This window comes from Saccopteryx bilineata, chromosome 2 (assembly GCF_036850765.1).
Source record: "Saccopteryx bilineata isolate mSacBil1 chromosome 2, mSacBil1_pri_phased_curated, whole genome shotgun sequence".
Taxonomy (NCBI): domain Eukaryota; kingdom Metazoa; phylum Chordata; class Mammalia; order Chiroptera; family Emballonuridae; genus Saccopteryx; species Saccopteryx bilineata.
This window is the reverse complement of record NC_089491.1, coordinates 320,750,640-320,775,612: the sequence shown is the minus strand read 5'-3', so window position 1 is coordinate 320,775,612 and position 24,973 is coordinate 320,750,640. Positions and strand designations below refer to the sequence as shown.

The 24,973-nt window shown below is 40.9% G+C and overlaps 1 protein-coding gene across 1 annotated transcript in view; it reads right to left on the bottom strand.

Annotated features, from left to right (window-relative positions):
* MDFIC (MyoD family inhibitor domain containing) overlaps positions 1-24,973 on the bottom strand; it is a 97,352-nt gene that overhangs the window by 12,890 nt on the left and 59,489 nt on the right. Inside the window, 1 exon segment of the mRNA XM_066254525.1 lies at positions 23,844-24,119. Coding sequence (XP_066110622.1) covers positions 23,844-24,119 — 276 coding nt within the window.

The following is a 24,973-nucleotide window of genomic DNA, read 5'->3' as shown; positions in this document are numbered from 1 at the left end:
GGAACACTAATTCAAGTAGTCCTTTCCAAAGAGTTGTATTTTACAAACTTAGGAAAATAACATGTATACCAGGACACCTTCTGTTTCCCGGGGCTTTACACAGAAATCTGAAGTGGTGCTAACGCTCAGTTAGTAGAGGTGTTTATTTAAAACACTTTACATGCAGAGGGGACAAAAGAAAAGCTAAAATAGATGGGTGGTGCAAATAACATTTACATTAATTTGTTGAGTCTCTATGATACTTTATGATCACAAAATTAATAGCTGTGATAGCAACAAGAAACCTACCAATACTGCTTCTGTTCACTGATTACCACAGCAAAACCATTCTGGGCCATTCACAACAAATAGGGTCATTCTGTCTGAACCTAAGAAAGTTTATAAAAGGCCTGAACTTGAAAAGAGAACCAGGAAGGCAACTCCAAGAGAATCTGCAGAAGAGTGGAAAGAAATATGCTCAGAAGGAGCTAGTAAGACTTGCATTTGGCTACAGAAGATTTAAAAGTAATAATCTTTTTCCATATTTAAATTATTACTCATTTATTTTCTCAGGAAGCTAGAAAACAAAACAGTAAGACTGTAATCTGCTTGAATCTATTCAATGCTGACAGTATTAAAGTTGGCTAGTCGATGTATCATCCATTGATGGACACTTGATTATTGTAAATAACGCTGCACTGAACATGGCGGTGCAGATATCGTTGAGTTAGTGTTTTCATTTCCTTCAAATAAAAACTCAGAAGTAAAATCATTGGATCAAATGATAGTTTTATTTTTAATTTTCTGAAGATCTACACAGTGACTGCACTAAGTTATGTTCCCATCAAAAGTGCAAGCGTTCCTTTTTTCCACACCTAGACCAACACTTGTTATATCTAGGCTTTTAGTAATAACCATTGTAACAGGTGTGAGGTGGTATCTCACTGTGGTTTTAGTTTACATTTTGATGATTAATGATGTTGAGCATCCTTTAATGCAGTGGTCCCCAACCCCCAGGCCACGGACCAGTACCGGTCCATGGGCCATTTGGTACCGGTCTGCAGAGAAAGAATAAATAACTTACATTATTTCTGTTTTATTTATATTTAAGTCTGAATGATGTTTTATTTCTAAAAAATGACCAGATTTCCTCTGTTACATCCATCTAAGACTCAATCTTGATGCTTTCCTCGTAAGTTCAACAATTATATTTAAAAATACCACAGTTTTTACACTGGTTGCATAATTTTATTTTGTGCATTTATCCGTCCCACCCTAAAGGCCGGTCTGTGAAAATATTTTCTGATATTAAACCGGTCCGTGGCCCAAAAAAGGTTGGGGACCACTGCTTTAATGTATCTGATGTCCATCTGTATGTCTTCTTTGGAAGAAGATCTATTCAAATCCTCTGCCCATTTAAAAAAATATATTTATTTATTTTTTTGCTATTGATTTATGTGTGTGTGTATATTATATTAACTCCTTGTCAGATATATGATTTGCAAATATTTTCTCCCATTCCATATGCCTTTTCATTTCCTTGGTGGTTTTCTTTGCTGTGCAGAAGCTTTCTTAATTTGATAAAATCTTACTTATTTTTGCTTTTGTTGTCTTTGATTTTGGTGTCAAATCCAAAAATAGAATCACCAAGTTTAATGTCAAGGGGCTTACCACCTAAATTTTCTTCTGGGAGATTGATGATTTCAGGTCTTATTTTCAAGTCTTTATCCTATTTAGAGTTAATTTTTGTTTATGGAATAAGATAGTGGTCCAGTTTCATTCTTTTGCATGTGGCTGTTCTGTTTCCCAATAGTTTCTTGAAGGCATCATCCTTTCCCCATTGTATATTCTTGGCTCCACTGTCATAAAGTGATTAACCGTATATGCTATGCATGGATTTATTTCAAGCTCTCTATTCTGGTCCATTGATCTTAGGTCAGTTTTTATGCTGATACCATGCTGTTTTGATTACTATACCTTTATAATACAGTTTAACATCAGGGCACATGATTTCTGTGTAATTAAGGCCTTTTTTTTCAGTTTTATATTGTTCTTTTTTTTTGGAACGTAAGCTTTGTTTCATTTTCCTTGACAGGGTTGGCTTCTATTTATTGATATTAGATAAAACAGCCGCCTCTCTCAGGCTGAAGCAGCAGCCTCGTGTAAAAGTCGGACCTCCTTGTACTAACCTGCCCTAGTTCTCGTTTGTCTCTCAAGCCTTTGTGATTATCCAACCTATTTTAATTTTAGTGGCTCTCACTAGTTGATAGAAGTCTGTCAGCACCTACATTCAGACTGACAGGAAGCCAGCCCCTCAGGTAGCAGCTTTTAAAGTCTGCAGATATGTATATTCATAGTCCTGTGGGACCACAAGCCTAAGTCCCACCTGCTTCCAGGGCCAGATGATCTACAGGTGTCCCTTGGTGGCAGCTGTAAAAAATCAAGGCACCATATGAGTATACAACTTCCTTTCTAGAATGAGAGTACAAAGATGGCATCCACTGATCTGTGTCCCCTGGGTACATACCATCAGGACCCTGACTCTGTGCCAAACCTGAAGGCTGCCCAATGTGAACGTGCAGGTCAAGCTCGTAGGCCTTTTTCACAGCATCTCTGGATATAGGTTTCAGTCTGTATCTGTGCAATGCTCCGTTGGTGTTCATCGTCCAAGAACTGTCTCTCTGGTGTTACAGTCCAATGGCACCCAGGAACTCAAGCCTTTTGACAAACACTGGGTGACCAAGTGGTGTCCCTGGGCAGCAGCAACGAGACCCAAGGCACCAGACACATGCACAAGCTTGTCTCATGGTGATAACCAGCAATCTGGAAAGTGGCAGAAGAGCGAGAAGATAGTGCCTGCCCTCCTAAGTCTCTGGAGAGGATTAAGGTTGGTGAGCAAAGGAGAGAGAGGAGGAGGGAGGGAGAGAGAGAGAGAGAGAGAGAGAGCGCAAGCGAGCACAGAGATGGTACCTGCCAGCCTCTATCATCAGCGAGTTCCCCAGCAGGCACCTAGATGTGTGTTAAACTCCTGACTCTCAGGCCATCACTTTAAGATAAACAAATAAGATGCTTCCACATAAACTGGTTGCCTCTCAGTTGGCTGCCTCTGTGCTGGGTCCTGGGGGTGAGGGCAGTCCAAGCCTGCGAGCCCTTTAGGAGGCATTCCTCAGTCCACTGCAGCCATGAGAATCTCAAGGACCCAAGACCCAGTGGTTTTCAAAGCTAGATGTTCAGGCAGCTCATCTCTCAGGCGCAGCTCTTAGAAGCTGAGGCGTCCAATATGGAGTTCAGTCACTTCCCTCACCGGAGAGGCTTCCGGTTGTGAGTTCCCTCCCGATTGTGAGTTACCACACCAGCAATGGGGTTTACGGCAAATTCTGTCTCTGCCTGTCCTACCGGCTTTGATTTTTTTTCCCCTCATTTGCTTGATGTGAAGTATTCACTCAGCTAGTTTTTAGGTTTTTGTTTCCCAGAAGAAAGTGTTCCACGGGTAGCTGTCCATCCATATATGTCTGTGGAAGAGAGTGAGTTCAGGCTCTTCCTTCGTCACCACCTTGAACCAGAGCTCCTCCTGTTGAATGCTTTCAGTCTCTAATACTAACCTATCACAGTGGCCCACAGGGTGGGCCAGGGCACCTGCAACAGGAGGCACCAGAAGAGTAAACAAATACACTAGGAGGAAGCTGACAGAATTCAGAGGGTTGGGATCAGGCATGACGACTCTCCAGGCACTCGAGCATTCCTCAGGACCGTAGCCCAGCAGACACTATTCTGCAAGCCCCCATTGAGGCGGGGAGGTGGGGAGGGGAGGAGCAGCACCCCAGCAGGAGGTGCAGGCCTTACAATGGCAGGCAGAGCATCACCTCAGGAGGCCCTCCCTGGCCCTGGCCACAAAGGCTGTCTAACATGTAATCTAGGCAAGATGAAGAAGAACACGCCAGTGAAATATACAGGAAAATGAGATACCAAAGTACATTTCAAAACAGGGCACAGCAGATAAATCCTGTTATTTACAGAAGTAATTTGTGAGTCAATAATTGAGTTGTTACTTTTTTCCACACCCTACCCTCTCCATCCATGTTATCTATTAAAGCCATTTGATTTTTTTTAAGGCACCATCACAAGCCTCAGATAAACAGGACAGTAAGGCACTGAAATTACAAGGTACAAATACCTCCACTTTAATTTAGTGTACAAACAACTCCAGAGTCAAGAAACCCTGTGAGCGTGTTGTTTGCAACTACTCTAAAACTGACAAAAGCAGATAAACGGAGTTTTCTCATACAATAAAAGTTTGTAGTCTCATCATATTACTTTAAATGGTGGAAAAGAAGATAAAAAGAAACACTCTCCTACAAAGCCGTTTCCTAGACCTCTGCACTTCCTGGGGGGGGGGCAGTGGGGGTTTCCTGAGTCACAGCTCCTGACTGTGGCCCTTCAGGAAGGCAACGCCTCGAACCCTGTATGTGCCTGTTGTGGTTGTTGATGTCTGTGTGTTTGTTTTTAGTGAGGCTTCAAGCAATAGAGAAACAATGTTCTGAGGGGCACATTCATGATCATCCTGTCACTTTCAGGAGTGGCTACAGACAGCCAAGTGTTATCCTACTTATTGGGATCTAAAAAATTAAAATCTGTTTCTAGTCTTGCCTCTGTCGCTAACTGACTAAGTAACCTTGAACAAGACATTTAATTCAGTGTTCATATGCATATAATGAAAGGGAAAGCGATCTCCAAATTCATTTCAAGCACTAAGTTTCTATGATAATATAATCTGTTTTCTATAAAGAGTAGATTTTTAAGTCTGTGTAAGGGTCTTTTATTGACCTTGAACAGAGCCATTACTTGGCTTAACACAACATTCAAAGCACAGTGAAAAGTTAATTAATGCTGAATACAAGATGACTTCAAGTTAGTTTAACCCCAGGGGCAAGTGATCAGATGACGTGTTATAAGAAGAGAAACCAAAGGTGGTTCCAGGCATTGGAATTGCTATGCAAAGGCATATGTGGAAAAATATGACAGTTTGGAGATAAGAGTAGCTCAATATTGATGGGGCAGGAAAAAGCAGGTTGTGGTAATACGGTATCGGTAGGGTCAGGCGGATGGCTCTGAGGAATACAAAGGAGGTAGAGTGTTACAAGGAGTAGCTAAGACACCGGAGGAGACGGTGATGGGAAGAGTCAAGTGCGATGCCCTGGTTTCTGTTGCCATTTACCACAGGAGAAATAGAGAAACAAAAATAGCTTAAAGTTTTTGAAAATAAGGCAGAGTAAGTGTGAGGATACTCAAATGGACATGTCCAGGATGTGGCTGGTGACAGCGGTCTGGAACTTGGGAGACAGATTCTAGTGAGGGACTCAGAGGTAGCTGAAACTCTAACAGGAAATAAAATTAAGTTGCCCAAGGAGAATGTACCAAGGGAAAAAAGAAAAGACAGGGGGGCGAGAGCATTTAAGGAGGGGACTGAGGAAGAGGGGTAGGCAGAGAAGCTGAGGACTTGACAAGAGAGTAGAAACTCCAGGAGGGGGAGGTTCCAGGGATGTGAGAGAGAAAAGTAGTTCAGGGAGACTGTGGCAAACACTGTTTAGCCAGAGAAACTTCAGTGAGATGATGGAGATGGAAATGAACAGCAGTGAGATGAGGAGTGATTGAAAAAGGGGGAAGTAGAGACTGCTAAGGTAGATAAGCTTTCAAGATACAGGTGAAGGGAAAGAGAAAGCTGAGGAAACACTAGGCAGGACCAAAGCAGAGCTGCAGAAGCACTCCCACTCTCAATATATATAGTTAGATAGGAAAGACCCGGTCACATGTACTTTCTCCGGAGGAAAAGGCGGAACAGAATGCGAACAGGGCCCCTCGGTGCAATGAGTGGATGGTAGGATCCGCGGTCCCAGGAAGTTGCTGCAACAAGAAAGGTGCGAAGGGAGGTAGAAACAAGTTCAGATTTAGGTAAGTATGTAGGTAGGGCAAGGGGTGGACAGACCCTGAGGCACGCTGGATGGCTTCTTCACTGCATGGAGAGCGAAACTTTTGCAGAGCTTTGTTTTAAAGAGAGTAGCAACAAAATGAAATAGCCAATGTGGAAAATGGGAGAGCGTGGGTCTGCTCTTCTATGCAGGCCATGAGCTGCTCCACTCACTCATGAATTCACGGTTGACTCCTGCATGTGCCCTGACAGGGGATTAAACCCGCAACCCCAACACATCAGACAACACTCTAACTAATTAAGCTACCTGGCCAGGGTCCAATTTTGTTCCTCTAATTGCCCCCTACGTCCATTTAGGGAATGTCTACCATCCATCTTCTCTCCATTCAAGAGTGTAAGTAGAAAGCCAGTAAAAATTACTGTGCTGAGGGGACCTGAGGCACATCAGTTCAACCTGTTGCAAGGTTTGCCTAAGAACCCTGAAACAACTTTTTACCAAGTATGTGGGTGGAGCACAGAGCACATTCCTAGCAGCTGTGGCTGATGCAATGCTGTGAGAATACTCCAGCTCCCAGAAGCCTCCTCGGCATACCCAGGAAGGGAGCTCACCCGCTATAAGGAAGTGACTCAGCGCCAACCACACAGCTCCCTCATCTTTTCAGCCATTGGCTTTGAGGAACATGCTGTAACACCCTATAGGCTGACCCCATGGATATAAGCTAGCTTACTTCCTGAATAAAGTGGATCTGCGTCACTGAACTTGGTCCCCGGAGTCAGGTCTTTGTGTCTCCGTCGTCCTCGCTCCTGGCAGGACTTGTCCACAACTGGCGCCCAACGTTGGGCACAGACCTAACCGGCATCCAAGGGATGGGTGAGTGACCCTCTGCAATGGGAAACCTCCCCCACTCCTGAGCCCCACAGGCTCGAACCCTGCACACCCTATTGCAGAGCAGGCGAGTTAGTGTTTGTGAAAAGGATCTCTATACTTACTGGGAGATCCTCTCTGGTCTCAATACTTGGCTCCGGGACATGTCTCTCTGGGACCTGGATACTTGGACCCGAGCTCTCCGATGTGTTCGTTCGGCTGAGGTACAGGAGGGACAACCTTCCCTCTTGGCCTCACTCCTGCTTTATTGACAATACATGCCAGCTTGACCGGTGCTCCTGCTGGGGACCCTCCGCTGGTCCCTAAGGTCCTGCAGGCTACTCCTCTTTCAGAGGAGCCCCTACCTTCCTATTTCCCCCCCTCTACTGAGGAGGAAAGTAGCCTCCAAGTTTGACAAAATCGCAGCTGAGCGCACAGAAACGAAACCAACTGAATTGCTAACTGCATCATCAGCTCGGCCACAAGAAAAGGCAGAAGTCGCTACTTCCGCATTCCCTGCTGGGGCTCAGTGCCCCACCCCAGCCTCTCAGATGCCATTTTCTCTAACACGTGTTCCTGCTGTAGACCCATGGGCCAGCCTATTCACCCCATGTGTCTTTTTTCTGTCTGATGTCATGTATCTCTCGCTCTCTCTCTCCCCCACCCTTCTCTCTGAAATGATGCTGGAAGGACCCAGAAATGGCACAGTGGCGGGGATCACACCCTTTTCTAACACAAGGGAAAGGTTATGCTTGTGTTTTTCAGCCAACTTGGATCCCAGGAACCCCCAACCTGCTTGACAGGGTTTCTTTGGCACCCACTAAGTGGTTCAGTCTTCACCCGACCAAAGCCACAGCCCTGGCCTTCTCCACACCGACTACGCCTGAGGGGAGGAGGTCCTCAGGGCTCCAGAAGAAGACCTCGTGGCTGGTATGCACTCCCCATCACCTGGGGGGATGTGGAGGCTTTGGCAGGGCCGGCCCAGAGAACTGCCCCTGACGGGCCCCCAGACCCTGGTGCTCTGTTCTTGCTTATGTGTGATATAGTGACCGCTGACTCCCAGACTCAGGTGGCGGCAGCCCGGGGCTCAAGCCAGGCAGTGCGAGCTGGTGTTTTCACCAGCTTTCAGTTCATCTTTGGAGGATGAGGAAAATTGGGCCAGAGTTGTGATTCACAGACTCCAGAAGGTAAACGGCGGCAGCTGCGGTGGGACGTTGAACAGAAGCCAGGCTTGCATTGCCGAGTGGCCGCTGGAACGGCAGGGAGTGCCGGCTAAGCCACTGGTGGGTTCGCTGACATTTTGGGACATAGGGGTGAGTGCCATCATGCTCTCCAGAGCAGAGATGGAAATGCTGACTGTCATTGCCACGTCTCCTCTTTGGGATAGTGTAAGACCTGCCAGGATGGTAGGGATGAGGGGGGAGGCTGACGCCTCATGTGCATGGACTGATTTCCTGGTCTACAACCCGAGTGAGCACTAGTTCCTTTGTTGGATGGACTTACGGATTTTGGACAATGTGAAATACCCTGATGGGGGTGGGGGGGTGGCTTTGCTGGAGGCCCTTCCCCTGCCCTGGGAAGCTTTTCCTATGGCTAGAAAGAAGGCCGAGGACATTTTGTGCTTTTGGCAAAATGCTCAGAGACTAGTGAAATGTACTTTTGTAATTGTTGAAATTGTATGATTTGTCATTTTGTTGTAATTTGTGTACTGTGCCTTGCAACCATATGCAGTACACAGCCTTCTGCAAGCCATTTGTTTTGTGTTTGGATGCTGGGACCTTTGTGGGAAGGGGGCATGCATCAACCTATGTCCATTTTTTACAATCCAAATGGAACTGTGTTTAACGGCACCTAGAAGGTCTCTATAACACAATGGGAGGGAAATGACATTCCGACCCCTAAGAGGAATCCCGTTTAAGACCCCCGTTCTATTTCCTAACTAGTCAAACATTATAAAAGCTTGCCTCATTATTTAATCCAGCTAATCTATTAGCATATAGTATAATAGGTATTATAGTTGTTTTAGTTCTACTAGGGTTCCATTGCATAATGAGTAGCATTCAAAAGCTACAACAACAGCAAGCTGTCATTCATCAAGTCCAATTGGCCTTAATTAAAAAAGAAGGGGGAATTGTAGGTGGATCACAGAGCACATTCCTAGCAGCTGTGGCTGATACAATGCTGTGAGAATATTCCAGCTCCCAGAATTCTCCTAGGCATACTCAGGAAGGAAGCTCGCCCACTATAAGGAATTACTTAGCGCCAACCACTCAGGTCCCTGATCTTTTCAGCCATTGGCTATGAAGGACATGCTGTAACATACTATTGGCTGAACACATGTATATAAGCTAGCTTACTTCCTGAATAAAGTGGATCTGCGTCACTGAACTTGGTCCCCGGAGTCGGGTCTTTGCATCTCCGTCGTCCTCACCCCTGGCAGGACTTGTCCACACAGGTAGTTGAATTTGGATACACTTCCTAAGTTTTTTCCAGTACTTACTATGAAGAGTCAAATTGTGGCAGAGAAAACACTTATTTTTCTCCAGCCTCTGTATCCATGCTTTGGTAAAATTACATCATTAAAATATAAACATGAGAACACTTAGCAATTTATGATTTAATATAGTTTTTTTAAGGTGGAAATTTGGATATGTTCTTTATCTTTCTTACAATTTCATATGAGAAAATACTAGCTATTTAAAAAATGTGGCCTGCCTGACCAAGAAGTGGAGTAGTGGATAGAGCGTCAGACTGGGATGCTGAGGACCCAGGTTCAAGACCCTGAGGTCGCCAGCTTGAGTGTGGGCTCATCTGGTTTGAGCAAAGTTCACCAGCTTGGACCCAAGGTCGCTGGCTCAAGCAAGGGGTTACTCGGTCTACTGAAGGCCCACGGTCAAGGCACATATGAGAGAGCAATCAATGAACAACTAAGGTGTCGCAACGAAAAACTGATGATTGATGCTTCTCATCTCTCTTCATTCCTGTCTGTCCCTATCTATCCCTCTCTCTGTCTCTCTCTCTCTGTCACACACACACACACACACACACACACACACACAAATGTGTTCTCTACATTATGAAAACCACACATAGAAATGTTAGTCTATGAAACAGGTACATTAGAGAAGATAGTATTTGTACTATGAAGGGGACTACAGCAGGTATTCTTGTTTTTTGTGTGTAACGCGGACTCAAAATATTGCTTTTAAATGTGTAAAATAAAATAATAAACAACTAGTTATGTTGAAATAGCTTAAATAATATCAGAAGCAGAGGTAGAATAAATATGTGCTTTTTAAACACATTAATAGCAAGAACTAGTGGTGTTCTGATAACTACTGTAATTTTAAAGTATATTAGCATAAACTACATAATTTATGCATTAACTAAAATATAACATAAATGCATCAGTGACAAATCACAGGTACTACAAATGCAAAGAAATGTATTGCTTATACTTATAATTGAGTGAAATGTTAAATTTTATTTAAAGTGTAGAAGTTGCCCAGGCTGGGTAGCTCAGTGGGGTTAGAGCATCATCTTGATACACCAATTGTGGGTTTGATCCCTGATCAGAGCTCATACAAGAACCAACCAATGAATGCATAAATGAGTGAAGCAACTAATCGTTTCCCTCTCTCTCTCTCTTTCTCTTTCTTGCTCTCCCTTTACCTCTCTCTAAAATCAATAAAAAATAAAGTGTAGAAGTTAATAAAATTAACTTTTTCTCATCAAAGTCACAAATCCCTCTCAAAGCTAAGAACCACTGAGTTGGAGGGTCATACGTGAATCTTTTACACATCTTCCTAGTGTATTCGAACCTTCTATATAGAAAACTTTCACCTTGCAAGATTTTCAGAAAAATGGCTTTATATGATAAGCTTCCCTCCATCCTATTCTATACTAGTTGAGAGTTATAATTAAGTATAAAAGATTCTCAAAAGTATAATATTTCAGTACTATATGTAAGTATTAAAATTAGTAAATCATTTCTAAGTGACAGTATTTCTATGTCACTCAATCAGTTTTAGGAGTCAGGCAAGTTCATTTGAGAGTACAATAAAAAACAAACAACTAATGAAACAACTTACATATTCTGAATGAAAAGAAGTCAACTCTAATACCATGACAATCTAATTCAATCTAGGGAAAAAATCATTATTTAAAAAGTCTTGGCTCATAGAAATCTTTGGAGCTATTTCATTTAAGCTATGTGCTCATACTCACAAACATACAAGCTAAGACTAAAACTACCCAGAAAGAGTACTAACGCATTGCTATTGGAAATGTCATGAATCATTGCCATTTGGGTTCTTCTAACTTGCAATTAATTGTTCAGTGAAATCAGGCAAAATTTATAACTGAAATAATCAGGAGGAAGAGAAAGTAAGAAAGAGAGAAATGGGGAGGGGAGGCAGAGAGATGGGGTATAGGAAAAAAGACAGACAAAATGACAGACATATGGAAGGTACACTTTTTGGATTACAACTAGGCTTGCTGGCCAGATCTTCAAAGATGGAAGTTTCTCTGACTAGTACACCAAACAGACACAGTTCTATACATGAAGGGCACGCTTGTATTCCTTCTCCCTCAGTCTTTTTTTTTAAAAAAACAGCATTTTCAAAGAATTATTTTCCTAATATTATAATTCTCTGTTCTTAAACATTTTAGTGTTTATTTAGGCAGATAAATCTTCTCTTCTGAGTATATAGAGATAATAATGGGGACCCATAGAAAAAGTAATTGAAATAATGTAGTAATAAAACACTGGAGAAAAACAGGAAATTTATGAAGGAACCAAAAACAACAATTAAAACAAATATAAACTATCATATTAGCAAATCAGTTTTAGTTAAAGACAAAGGAATATTAATATAATCCAGTTGGGCTTATTTTGAATGTTCTCTTTCCTCTATTATCCATGGGCTGACCACATGGCATTTGGACAGAAATTAAGGTAGGAATTACACAGCAGCAGTATTTATTTTTTTTCCATTTATCAGCTGATATAAACATTTCTATTCTTCTTTCCACAAAAATGTAAAAGGTAATCCTCAATTCTGTAAAAAGGAAAACGACTTTAGCTGAAGTGGTAAAATTTTAGTTAAAGTAAAATACAAAACATTAAAAAATGTTCTGATTTATTGGGAGCAGGTGAAATAAAGTTTTACTGTGACTGATCACCTCGAATATTTGAAGACAAAAATTATATTTAGTGAACAATACTCTGATACTATTTCCCTGTGTACACATTTCGTAAACTACAAGACACTTGAGTCACCAGCCAGTTTTTTGTCAGAAGATTCAAAACATGCTGCACATTTGAATCTCTGCCCCAAAACTTCCTCGTTTGAGAATTACAGTATTAAACTGTGTCTAGTGCTATTATAACTGTAAAGTAATTTTTAATCCTTCAAAATGAAAAGAGACTTCTAGTATATTTAATATTTCAAATGATAACATAATTTTTTAGATAGAGGATTTCCAAAACTGTCTACTATACCAAATCCTACTGGCCATTTGAGAGATCTATAGTTAACTAAAGAGAAAGTGCCTATAAGTATAAGTCACTGTACTGAAGCAGTCACTGTAAAAGATAATCTCAAAGAATGGCTGCTTTCTTCTAATAATGTAAAAATTGAAGGGATGATAAGGTACAGATACAGATATTTAGATATCAATAATCACAACATAGAGCACTTTATAATGGATTTCCTCCCCTCTTGACTACTCAAGGACACCCTTTCTCCTGCATCATCAATACCTTCTTCCCTTCATGAGCTCATTACCAACAACACTCAACTGATAAAATCTTACTCTTAAAAACACCCCCCTGGCCCTGGCTGGTTGGCTCAGCGGTAGAGCGTCGGTCTGGCGTGCAGGAGTCCCAGGTTCGATTCCCGGCAAGGGCACACAGGAGAAGCACCCATCTGCTTCTCCACCCCTCCCCCTCTCCTTTCTCTCTGTCTTTCTCTTCCCCTCCCGCAGCCGAGGCTCCATTGGAGCAAAGATGGCCCGGGCGCTGGGGATGGCTCTGTGGCCTCTGCCTCAGGCACTAGAATGGCTCTGGATGCAACAGAGCGATGCCCCAGAGGGGCAGAACATCACCCCCTGGTGGGCATGCCGGGTGGAACCTGGTTGGGCGCATGCGGGAGTCTGCCTGACTTCCTCCCTGTTTCCAGCTTCAGAAAAATGAAAATTGAAACAAAACAAAACAAAACAAAAAAAACACCCCCCTTTAGCTCTTAGCACTATTAGTATTCTTCTTCAGGAAAACTTCTCAAACAGAGTAACCTAAACTTGCAATTTTTTTTTTTTTTTTTGTATTTTTCTGAAGCTGGAAACGGGGAGAGACAGTCAGATAGACTCCCGCATGCACCCGACCGGGATTCACCCGGCACGCCCACCAGGGGCGACGCTCTGCCCACCAGGGGGCGATGCTCTGCCCATCATCGCCATATTGCGACCAGAGCCACTCTAGCGCCTGAGGGAGAGGCCACAGAGCCATCCCCAGCACCCGGGCCATCTTTGCTCCAATGGAGCCTTGGCTGCGGGAGGAGAAGAGAGAGACAGAGAGGAAAGCGCGGCGGAGGGGTGGAGAAGCAAATGGGCGCTTCTCCTGTGTGCCCTGGCCGGGAATCGAACCCGGGTCCTCCGCACGCTAGGCCGACGCTCTACCGCTGAGCCAACCGGCCAGGGCCCCTAAACTTGCAAATTTTAATTGTTCTCTTTCCACTCTCTAGAACCCACATCAATCAGACTTCTTTCCCTATCACAGTACCAACCATATAAAGGTCACCAATGGTCTTTGTAGGACAATATGAATGGTCACTCTTCATTCATCTTAGTGGCCTTCTCTGTAGCATTTGATAATCATTCCATATATATATATATATATGGGTGTGTGTGTGTGTGTGTGTGTCAGAGACAAAGTCAGAGAGAGGGACAGATAGGAAAAGAGAGACAGGAAGGGAGAGGATGAGAAGCATCAATTCTTCATTGTGGCACCTTAGTTGCTTATTTATTGCTTTCTCATATGTACCTTGATGGGGGTGGGGGGGTACAGCAGACCGAGTGACCCCTTGCTCAAGCCAGTGACCTTGGGCTCAAACTGGTGAGCCTTGCTCAAACCAGATGAGCCCATGCTCAAGTTGGTGACCTCAGGGTTTCAAACTTGGGTCCTCCGCATCCCAGTCTGACACTCTATCCACTGCGCCACCACGTGGTCAGGCCATTCCCTATATACTGAAACACTTTCTTCTAAGCTGTCCCTCTTTGTTGGTTCCTTCTCGGTCACAGGTTACTCGTCCTCACTTTTTTCTCATGGTTCCTCTTTATTTTCTTACCTCTACATATTAGAGTGGTGACTCAGTTCTTGGAATTCTTAACTATACCTATTTCCTGGAAAGTCCTTAACTCTCATACATATTAGAATGATTTAGGTAGCTTCAGAAGAAAGCTGATGACTTGCCCCAACTCCATTGCATTCTGGGGGCAAAGACCAGAAGCTCCTATGACTAATACGCAGGGTGCCAGGGTTGAGAACCCCAGTGCTAGGTCATCCAATCCACTGAACATTCTGTACCCCGATGACTCACAAAATGTGTCTCAGGCTGCAGACCTGTCCTCTGGACTCCAGACTCTGCTATCCAACCACCTACTTCACATCATCACTTGGATAAATAATGGACATCTCAAAGCCAATGTGTTCAGAACCAAACTATTGATCTTCCTTCCAGAGCAAAACCTTGTTCTTCCCAGTCTTTCTATCTCTATAAATGGCAGTCCATACTTTTCAGCTATTCAGGCCAAATAAGTTGGAGTTATCCTTAACCCCTGTCTTTCACACTGTAATCTCATCCATCAGTAGATCTCACTCTGTTTTCAAAATACATCCATGTGCAACATCTCACCACTGACCACCCTGATTCAACCCTATCATCTCCCATCTCAGTCACTGCATGAGTCACACAGCAGGCCTCCCTTCTTCGGCGCTCGTTCACCTAGTCTACTGTCCGCACAAAAAGTATGTGACACTTAAAAATGGTAGGTCAGATTATGTAAACTATCTGCTTAAAACCTGCCATAGCCTTCCTAGATCACTCAGATCAAAATCAACCCTGGCTCATTATTAGCTCCTCCCATTATTTGCTCCCCCTTTACTGTTCAGTTCTTAGAGACAGCTGACATTAGATAAAGATATCTGAAGGTTTCAATGTCTTTGGTTACTTCCAGAAACAACAAAGGAGGAACAGTATTCTGTTACCATTTTTTCTTAAAAACTTTTGTCAGATTCTTAAAGAAGCCCATGAACCAAAAATGATCAGAATCACTGTGTAAGAGACTACCACAATTAATCAAAATTCCAATTTACAATAGGTCAAGTCTTAAGCCTTTCAAGCCTTTTCATGTGGCCTACTCTTCACAAGTAAACATAAGTTTACTTTAAATACATTTCTAACTTAATCTAACATTTCCTGTTTTTCTAAACTTTGCAGTAGTTTCCTTCCCTTTCCTACACTTTTTCTCTAACTCTTATTGCTTGTTTACTTGCTTATGTTTTATTTCCTCTCTAATGCTACACAATGTGTAAAACCTATTATTAAATTTAATTAGAGGTCATAACAACCTAAGGTATAGAAAGCTGTCAACTTCCATCAACTTATGGCCAAAAACAAAGTAAAAAATTTGGAACTCAGAATCATAAATGCCTGCCCTGCCAATTCCTTACATTCAAATGCAATTACTGCTTCTGGAATGAGGTAGGAGTTGGAATTGAGATTGGCTTTTAAATTGTTTTAAAGGTTACATTTCCTCATACAAAGTCATTCCATAGATTACTCAAAGGCTTCTAGGATTCATCGACCACACAACCCACACAGAGTGGAGTCATCGAGGTTAACCATCCAGTAAAGTCTTCTCTAGTTGCTCAGTTCTCTTGCTAATAGATGACGTGCACTCATATAATTCAGTGTATTGAACTCTAGATCTAAACTATAAAGAAATAATGTGCTGGCTTGTCAAGAATCATTATTACCTTCTTAAAATCTGCAAATGTTCTCTCTTTCCTGAATTCTTTCCATCCAAATGTAGTAGACACACTTAAAACTCTCTAATATTAAAACAAAATAACACAAAACAACCTCCCTGACCCATACGTTCAACCTGGACTTTGGCCTTTGGAGAGAGAGTGTGTTTCCACACATTCCATAACCCACATCCATCTGGCTTCTCCAGGAAAACACTCTTAATGACCGGTAGGTAGTTGAACGGCATCCACACTGATAGATCCAACAGAATTATTTCAGTACCCAACCCTACTGACACTGTCAACAATATCTGGTGCGGTATCTGGTACATTTTGTCTTAAAACTTCTTTCCCTGGCCTCCATTACATCACTCTCTCCAATCTGTTTCTTCTCTCACTTCTGTTTTCTCTGAGCCTGATGATCTTCCTCTTCTCTTTGTCCTTTGACCTCTTCCATAGACAATCTTATCACTGCCATGGCCTCACTCTGACATATTCAGACATCACCTCTGGAGATAAGTCACCCAAGCTGAACCTACATTCCCACCCTACCAAACTGGCTGGCCTTCAATGATCCCTGAACCATTCCATTTTAATCCACTGGACCTTTTCTCTTAAATCTCTACTTGTAAAAATTCATTCAGATTCAGTTTCAAACATCCCCTCCATGAGAACAAATATAAATTAGCATGCTAGCTTTTAACTTCCTTGTCCAAGTTCCTGTGTGTATTTTTGAATGCTCTTGGATTCTGTATCAATGTTGGAAACTGAACACGTCTAAAATGCAAGCCATGGTCAGCCTCAAACTATATTCAGCTATTCCTCGTGAGTTCCTCATTGCTATATATTTCCCAACTAATTGAACTAGAAAATTAATGACAGTGCCGCTTAGGATGTATATCCGACTGCTGCTCCCCTTGTCTTCAGCTTCACCTGGGCCCAACCCTTCACTGAATCCTGAAATCATAAAGAAAACTCCAGGATCTCCACTACCTACACTCAGCACAGCTGTAGGTGTTGAAAGCAAACGTCCATCCTAGAGAAGCTTGGCTGCCTTATCAGCCTATTACTCTTTGACCTAATCAAAGCACAACCAGAACTTTTCATCACTGTATAAAGAAAGAATTATTAAAACCCTGGTGTTAATAGAGTCATAAGGTTCATTCAAATCTTTCCATTTAGCCTGAAGGTAGGTTTTTAAATAGCCTCTTCACTCTGACAGTTCCACCCCAAAGCTTCCTGGCCAATCTAGCTGTATCTCCATTGTTTGATTTCCTCCCCACCCATCTCCTACGTGAATGCTAAGCTAATATAAATTCTTTGAGCAGTGGCCTAAAACAGCTTGTCTACAAAACCAAAAAACCAAAGGTGGAGCCCACGCATAGTTGAGAGCCTCTATCTCTTCTTCAACATGGCCTGCAGAACTGTCGGCTACCATTGAGAAGCATGCTTAGATTTGAGGCAGATTAGGAGGTGTTTCTGTATTATAGATGTTAAATTATATGTACATCAAAACCTAGAAAAGTCTTTTCTTTGCTCCTCATCAAATAGGTGGGCATAAAAACAACTTACTATATGTCATAAATTATACAGTCAACTTATTTTCCTAAACTCTAAAGGAAGTTTATTTAAATATTTACTTTTAGCCCTTATATAACTCTTACCACTTGTAAATACTTTGGATAATATTTTATTATTTTTAAGACTAGATGATTAAATATTTCAAATAAATAAAAAGCAGTGATTTATGACTGCAGAATGATTTCTACTTTGACATATCCAACTTCGATCCTGCCTGCTCTCTACACACAGACACACACCCTTCTCTTTGTATTTCTGTTGTTCAATTTAGTTTGTTGGCTGAGAAGTGAAATTTTTTAAAATCCCATTTTCCAATGAACTGGCAAATATTGCATCAGAAAGCAGAATTCTACAGCTATTCTGGCCTCAGGAAACAATATAAAACAAAACAACATCCAAACAAATCAACTATTTTGAGGAACACAGAAACATATCTTGCTGAAGTCCCAGAAAATTGGTTTCTGGGAGATCAGATTATGACTCTATGGTCATATCCTTCAGTCCTATTATCCTTCCACTAAAATACCAGTACTTGTCCAATTACACACAAAACTGATTAGTGGTTATGGAGGAAATGAATAAGATTTTATAATACTACTAAAACTAAGACTGAACCATTCAATTTCAATTTTACTCTTCTATTTTTTTTTTTTTGTCTTAGGATTTGAAATGTGTAGTTGCCTGAAAACTATATAGACTAATGAGAACATTTAATGGGGTAGTGGACAGGAGTTCTGAATTCTAATCCTGCCTCAAGGGAGTTGATTTGCCTTTTCTTTTAGCTCAAATATTAGCACTCCCTTTAATCTCAACCATCACTCCCTTGAGGATTTCAGCCATGGTGAGGTTTCAACCATAATGTCTACAGAAAATGAAAGAATAAGTATCAATGTTCTCCAGTTTATATTCCTTACTTGCTTCAGCATTTACTGAGTAGTTACAATAAGCCAAACACTAGCCTATGAGCTGGAAATTAAGGGATAAATAAAACAGTCATTTGCTGTCAATGAGATTACATTTTAGTGCAGAAAGACAGACAGAAAAACAAATTTCAGTATAATTTTGTAAGTGGCAGACACTGTGGAGACCCAAAAGAGGAGCACTTAGTCCAAAATTGGGGCATCAGGATATGAGGCCTGAGTTGAGTTCTGGGGGAAAAAAAAGCCCAGATCAAGAAGGCAAAGAAAGTTAGTTGTGAGAATATTCCAATCTAAAAAGAAGCAAAGGCATTCAGCTGTGTCACTTAAGCATATGTGAGGGGACCTCTAAACGTTGCAGTGGAGGTACAAGTTCAAGGAGTTGGGTCAGGATTTGCAGATGATGAGGACAGAAGAGGAAGCCATATGGTCAAGAAAATGTATTTTTACCATTTTATACCACTAAATCTCAAGGAAAAAGGGCACGGGGCATACGTGAATCACCTAGTGGGCTTTCCAAAGCACCCTGCTCAACTGTGGTACATCCCTCCGACGGCTGTGCGCCCCACTCTCCCTATGCTATGTTGTGAAAAACTGCTGCACTATGAATCCAAGTGTAAATACACTGACAAGAAGGGAGAGAGAAGTCTAAAAAGGAGACAGAGAAAGATCATAGAGGTTTCAACCATGAGAATAGCTTAAAGAAAGGAAAGAGAGAATTGGAGGACTGGGCTTAAGTCCCTCCACAGTTCCAAAGGCTTCCTACAGAGCTTGTTAGCATCCCAGGGTCAACAAGTCTAAAACCAAATCACTGGTTTTATCTATGTAATAGTTCTTACATAATTGAACTAAAAAATTTCTGTATTATGGAGAGAGAAAAAGTATATGTTTCAAAGATACACAGAATATTAGGTATCACATAATGTCCTCCGGAGAAGTCAGACATATGTGACTATATAGCTTTCAAACACAGGGCATCCCAGGATGCCTATGGACTGTTTCTTTCTTATCTTTCCAGTCTCATTTCTCTTAAGTTAGCTTCTCAACAACAACATATAGTATATGGTTCTCTGAACAAAGCATGTTATTTCATAGGTAATACATGCCTTGAATGCCTCTCTAAACTCCCTAATCTAACCTTGTCTTTCGGGAGTCAGTACAGGCATGGCCTTTTCCAGGAAGCTAACATTCTTAACCCCTCCCTGTGCAATACTTAATAATGATGATGAAAACAGGAGCTAACATTCCAAATATTTCATCTGGGCTAGGTTGTGTTCTAACTCAGTTAAATGCAGTTAACAAATCAACCGTTCTTCAGAACAATCCTATGAAGTAGGTATTAATATCCCCATTTTATAGATAAGACACAGACACTGAAGCATAAAGAAGTTAAGAAACCTATTCAAGGACACATCACTGGTCAATAGTAAGGCCAATTTTTGCACACAAGCTGACAGTTCCAGAGTCTGTACTCTAATTGCTAGGGTGTACTTCCTCTGTGTGATTAAAAAAGAGCCTGATCCTAGTTATTGCTATGTGTATGAAGCTCCTGGCTGTTGTTCAGCATTTGTGTTCAATGAGCTGCTAGGATTGGATATGCATTTCTCAATAAATACTAAATCTATCCACATAAAGTCTAAGTTATCGAATATTCCTGAAAAGCATAAAATCTTTTCTAAAAATACCTCTGTTCAAACTTAATTTTTATAAAACTATACTGGTACACCTAGAACATACTAGGATTTATCATTCTCATGATAAGGAAAGTATCTTAGACTCTAATGGAGACTCTTGGCAATTTTAATGTTATGTGATAAAATTATACTATAATTATTTCAAAGATCAAGAATATTAAATATCAATATTTAGTCTTAGAACTCTACATCTAGATGATGCAATAAAAAAATTAAAGTATGCATGAAACTTTTTAAACAAAACAAGTAGAAATCTACTAATTTTAAAACCTTTACATAAATTGTATAATATTCTCCCACATTATTTTTTTCCACTACTGTAAAAAGATAACTTTTAAAAGAACACTTTTTTTAATGAACATGAGCGCACACTTTATTTTTCAGTGTTAGTTTCACAGAAGAGTAGGATAAAGTGGTTTGGAATAAAACATTGTATCACTTACTAACTCCTGGGAAACTCTTTGAAGCTAATGTACTAGGTATCATTGTAAATTAAAAAAAGAAAAAAAAATGGACTCGGACTCAGTCCAGTCTTTTAATAATTTAGAGTCTAGTAGGGAAGAAAACGAACACAGGATATAGGTGTGAGAATTGTTTTTAAAATTTTAGTAGGAAAGGATTCAAGAAGGAAAATCTATAGTAATAAGATCACTGCCTCACCACAGCTGTAACGCCAACATCCAACGCGAGGTTGGAATGGCCAGCACATTACATTTCTCTCATAGGACTTTAACAAGGCAACGTATCAGTAGTTAGTAGCATAGTCCGTGGAGCCAGCCTTGTCTGGGTTTAAATCTCAATTCCATCACGCACCAAATGACTTTGGTGGTTTCACTTAACCTCTCTGTGCCTCAGTTCGCTCAGTTATAATTAGATAATTACATACCGTTCAAAGCAGTCCAGTGCTGTTGGAAAGATTAAATGAGCTCATGTGAGCGAAACAGGTGGAACCATGCCCGGTACAGAGAATGAATCCACACACCTGACTGCATGCATCGCGACAGTGTACACAGAGAATCTGGGGAGCATGCATCTCTGTGTCCCCAAGCCTTAGGTAACCCACAGTTTCAGACACATTAAAACACGTCACCAACCCACTGTCACAATTATGAGGCTCAGTCAATCCTTACCTCTGTATAGGCAACAGGCCCACATCTCAGCAGTCTTTTCCAAACTTGATCTGCAAAGAAGCCTGGTACTCTTACTGAATCACTATGAAATAATTAAACATTCAATTCCATCGTCTCAAACACAAGTTGCCCCTCTACTGTCAGTATTTATGTGCAATGATAGAAATCATAACCATGATTTATGCAAAAAAACACATATTGTCACACTGGGCATGGTTCGCGTTTCTGAGGTTTGCAGTAAATATTACTTTTCTTGCTCATTCTGCTATAGGAAGAATAGACACAAAGCCTTAAGAAAAATGTAAAAAACAGAACTGAGAAAAGTCTAACCATTAAGTCTCCTCATTGTTACTGCTTTTTAAAAAATACTAACCGTTTCTATTCAAGACTTGCTATTCTTAAATATAATCCTCCTGAAATCCAGTTTGTCTGTTCACCACAACCCTCTCTGCAGGTGCCCAAGTCTATTCCACAGGTGCAAGATTCCTTCTCAGCCAAGGATCCTCGTCTGTACAGCAGAGACCTGTCTACAGAGTAAAGCAGCTCTGCTATAAAGAGAACATTATTGACTCTTGGAACTGAAACTTACTTTCAAGATTTCTAATCCACACTATTTACACCATTTTATAGAACAAGCAGTCCCAGGGAAACCCGAGTTCCCCAGCTAGCTGAGAGCAGAGCTGAGAATGTTTCCCTTTTAATTTGCCAAGTACCAGTTCTATGCTTGTTTTTTGTTTGTTTGTTTGTTTAACTACAGCACATTGCCAAGGAAATAACATAAAAACTGAAAAGCAGAAGAAACAACAAAAAAATTAGGCCACAATCTTAAATAGCATCAAAAAGCATGAAAACATCTAACTTGGAGAAAATATGAACCAGGACAATGTAATCTTCATCTTGACTCAAGCAATCAAAATCAAATCAGCCTACAACTGGCTCACAGCAAAGTCGTGGGTAGGGGGTTGTACGAGATAGTCAGTCATCTTCATTTGTGCTTTACATTCTCATGCCCCATAATCTGGAACAGATTTTGTGATAAAATCAGGATTACAAGGGAGTTCCTTTATCCATAATATTTCTTGTGCGCCCTAAGTGTGTGTATGTGAGAAAGAAAAGACAAAATGGAAAAGGGAGAGGGAGAAAAGGGATTATAGAACTACATTTCATTCATAGACTATTATTTCCCCCTTTCTTTGTATGTCGTTTATGAAGCTGCATTCTTACCTTGAAAATAAATTCACACATGATATTAAAAGCAAATGATGAAAAATTTTATAAAAATTCCATAAGCAATTTCAAGTTGGATTGATATGCAAATGTTACTATTCTTCATAATAAGTAAATATCAAAAAATAAGAGTTTAGGACATAAGAAGTAAATTCAAATATAAAAAACAAGTGGGTTTCAATTGCATTCAATTATTTCACCCAATGACCTAAAAGTGAAGATCCTCTAAAGAAAATTGCATTGCCTTCCCGACTCCTTGGAGAGCCAGTTTAGTTAACAGCCTACCTAGGCTTCAGAGATGACCATGTAGCTAACATGTCAAACTAATTTTAAAGTGTCAATCATGTTTCTTTCAATCTAATTAGTTTGGAAAGTAGTGTCACTGACCTGTAACTATGCAGACCACTTATTATCATATCATTTGATCAACCTAACACTTTACCTCAGTTGAATCTGAGACACCTATAACCAAAATGTAATATCCTCTCCTTCACTCATTACTGGTAAATCTCAATTCAATTTCCTATTTACAACTCAGTTTATCTCTATGAATAAGCATGGCCAATTTCACAGAAGCATCCACAGAATTTGTCTTATTTAAGATTTCATGGCAATTTAAATAGAAAGGTAAAGGGAATAAGAAAAGAAAAAATATATATATCTTAGATAGAATGTTTGAGTTTTTAATGCTCAAAAACTGCTCAAAGGGGAAAGAGGAGGAAGAGAGGGAACATAAATATGCTAGGAGAAATTCTAAACCTTACATATGGGGGGACTATTCCTTTTATAATATAGTAAGTAATTTCGATTTTAAAAAAAAATAAGTCTGTAAACCCACTGTCATGACATGGGTTTGTGTTATAATAGTGAAAAGCTTTCTCAGGTTCGTAGTATTTACCCTGACTATAACCTGGCCAACGGCAGGATGAGGCAAGTGGAAAAAGTCAGAACTAGCTCCGGAGAGGAGCTAAAGGCAGAGCACAGTGAGCGTGGACTAGGGCTGGCAGGCTGGAGACGCTGGTCAGTCAGCAGCACGGCTCGCCTGGCCCACTACCTGGCAAGAAGATCAAAATTACCAAATCTTTCTATGGTTTTATTTTGCATAGTTAAGAACTGATTTGCAAGATGGTAATGTTATCTCTGAACCACAGAATAACATACTAAATCAGGAACAGAAAAAATACTCACATGACATTCATGTGCCACCACAATGTTGTATTCATATTTTAAATGTGGTACTAAAAAAGGAGTATAGTAGTTATATTTGAAGTAATGACTGTTCACTCTAGAAGACACTGATCTAAAAGCCAGATGTCAGCTGCCAATGCTTCCTTTTGTAGCCTGTGTTCTCCTTTGGGGATTTAAGCGGGATTTTACCGAAATTTCCGTTTGGCATATAATCGCGAGTCTTCATTTATGTTTGCTTAATCAAATAATTATTAGTGAATATGATTGCACGTGTGGTCAAACAAAATACATATGTATCTCAAACTTACCTTCAGGTGAAGAGCCTGGCTTTTGGGAAAAGACAGCATTTACTTTACTCTTCTTACTGATATCACTATTTACAGACAAGCTGGATTGAATTTTTCTGTGCATTTTCTGAGAAACAGGTGCAGAGAGCCTGCGCGCCTCGGCAGACACAGGCTTGGCGGCGTGGTGAACCCCGTTCCCGTTGTTCAGACCCCGGTGGCAGGACTTCATCTTGCCCGTTTCCTCCTCGCTTGGCTCCTGCGCCGATGCCGGAAGCCGAGGCAAGCGCTGGGGCTGGGCTACGTCAGAGAGCAGGAAAAGCTTATCAGGGTAAAAATTAAGTCAGTATTTTAAAATAATCAAAATATGTTCAATTACAGACATCTTTGGGTTTTATCCATGACACTAAAATGAAAGGGAAAAGAAAGTAAAATATGATACTAATAAACATGGACATATGAATGATAAACAAAATATATAACATAAATAATAACAAATCAGCACAGAGAAAGCATGCTTACTAAAAGCAAAAATGGGAAAGAAGGTCATCAAAGGTGACTTTACCCAAGGGACATAAAAAGAGAAGAGAAAATGTGTTTTGTTTTATTATGAAAATTAAAGTTAGAAATCTGAAAAAGTCATTCAATGCTCATTCAATAGCGAAAGTAGAGTACCAGGTCCTCTTCTGGGTGCCAGAGACACAGAAGTATTATCTCACTACTCAATTATCTTTCAAAAAAAAAAGGAAAAGAGCAATGGATTCAGGTATCAGAGCTGGGCAATATCGAGAAATATTCTGTGTGGGGTGCGGGGACTGCTGTCCACTCCTAGCAGACCGCTGGGCCAGCAGGGCCGCACTGAGGTTTCCGTTAGAGAAGCCCCACCGAATGTAGAAGCATGATCCTTAGGTGTGGGACTCTTGGGAGAGTCTCTGTGCTTTTAATAGATTTATTTTCTATTTAAATTAGCCAAAATAGGTTCTGGCTTTTGTAGATAAGAGCTCTGATCTCCCCAGAAAAGGTTATCTGTTTATACTGGTTAAATATTGAGATTATTAAAAATCAACATTTACCTTGATTGTGTAGCTCCTAAGCAATGCCATCAATCAAAGCATTTCAGTTCAAAACAACAGCAACAACAAAAACCACTCATT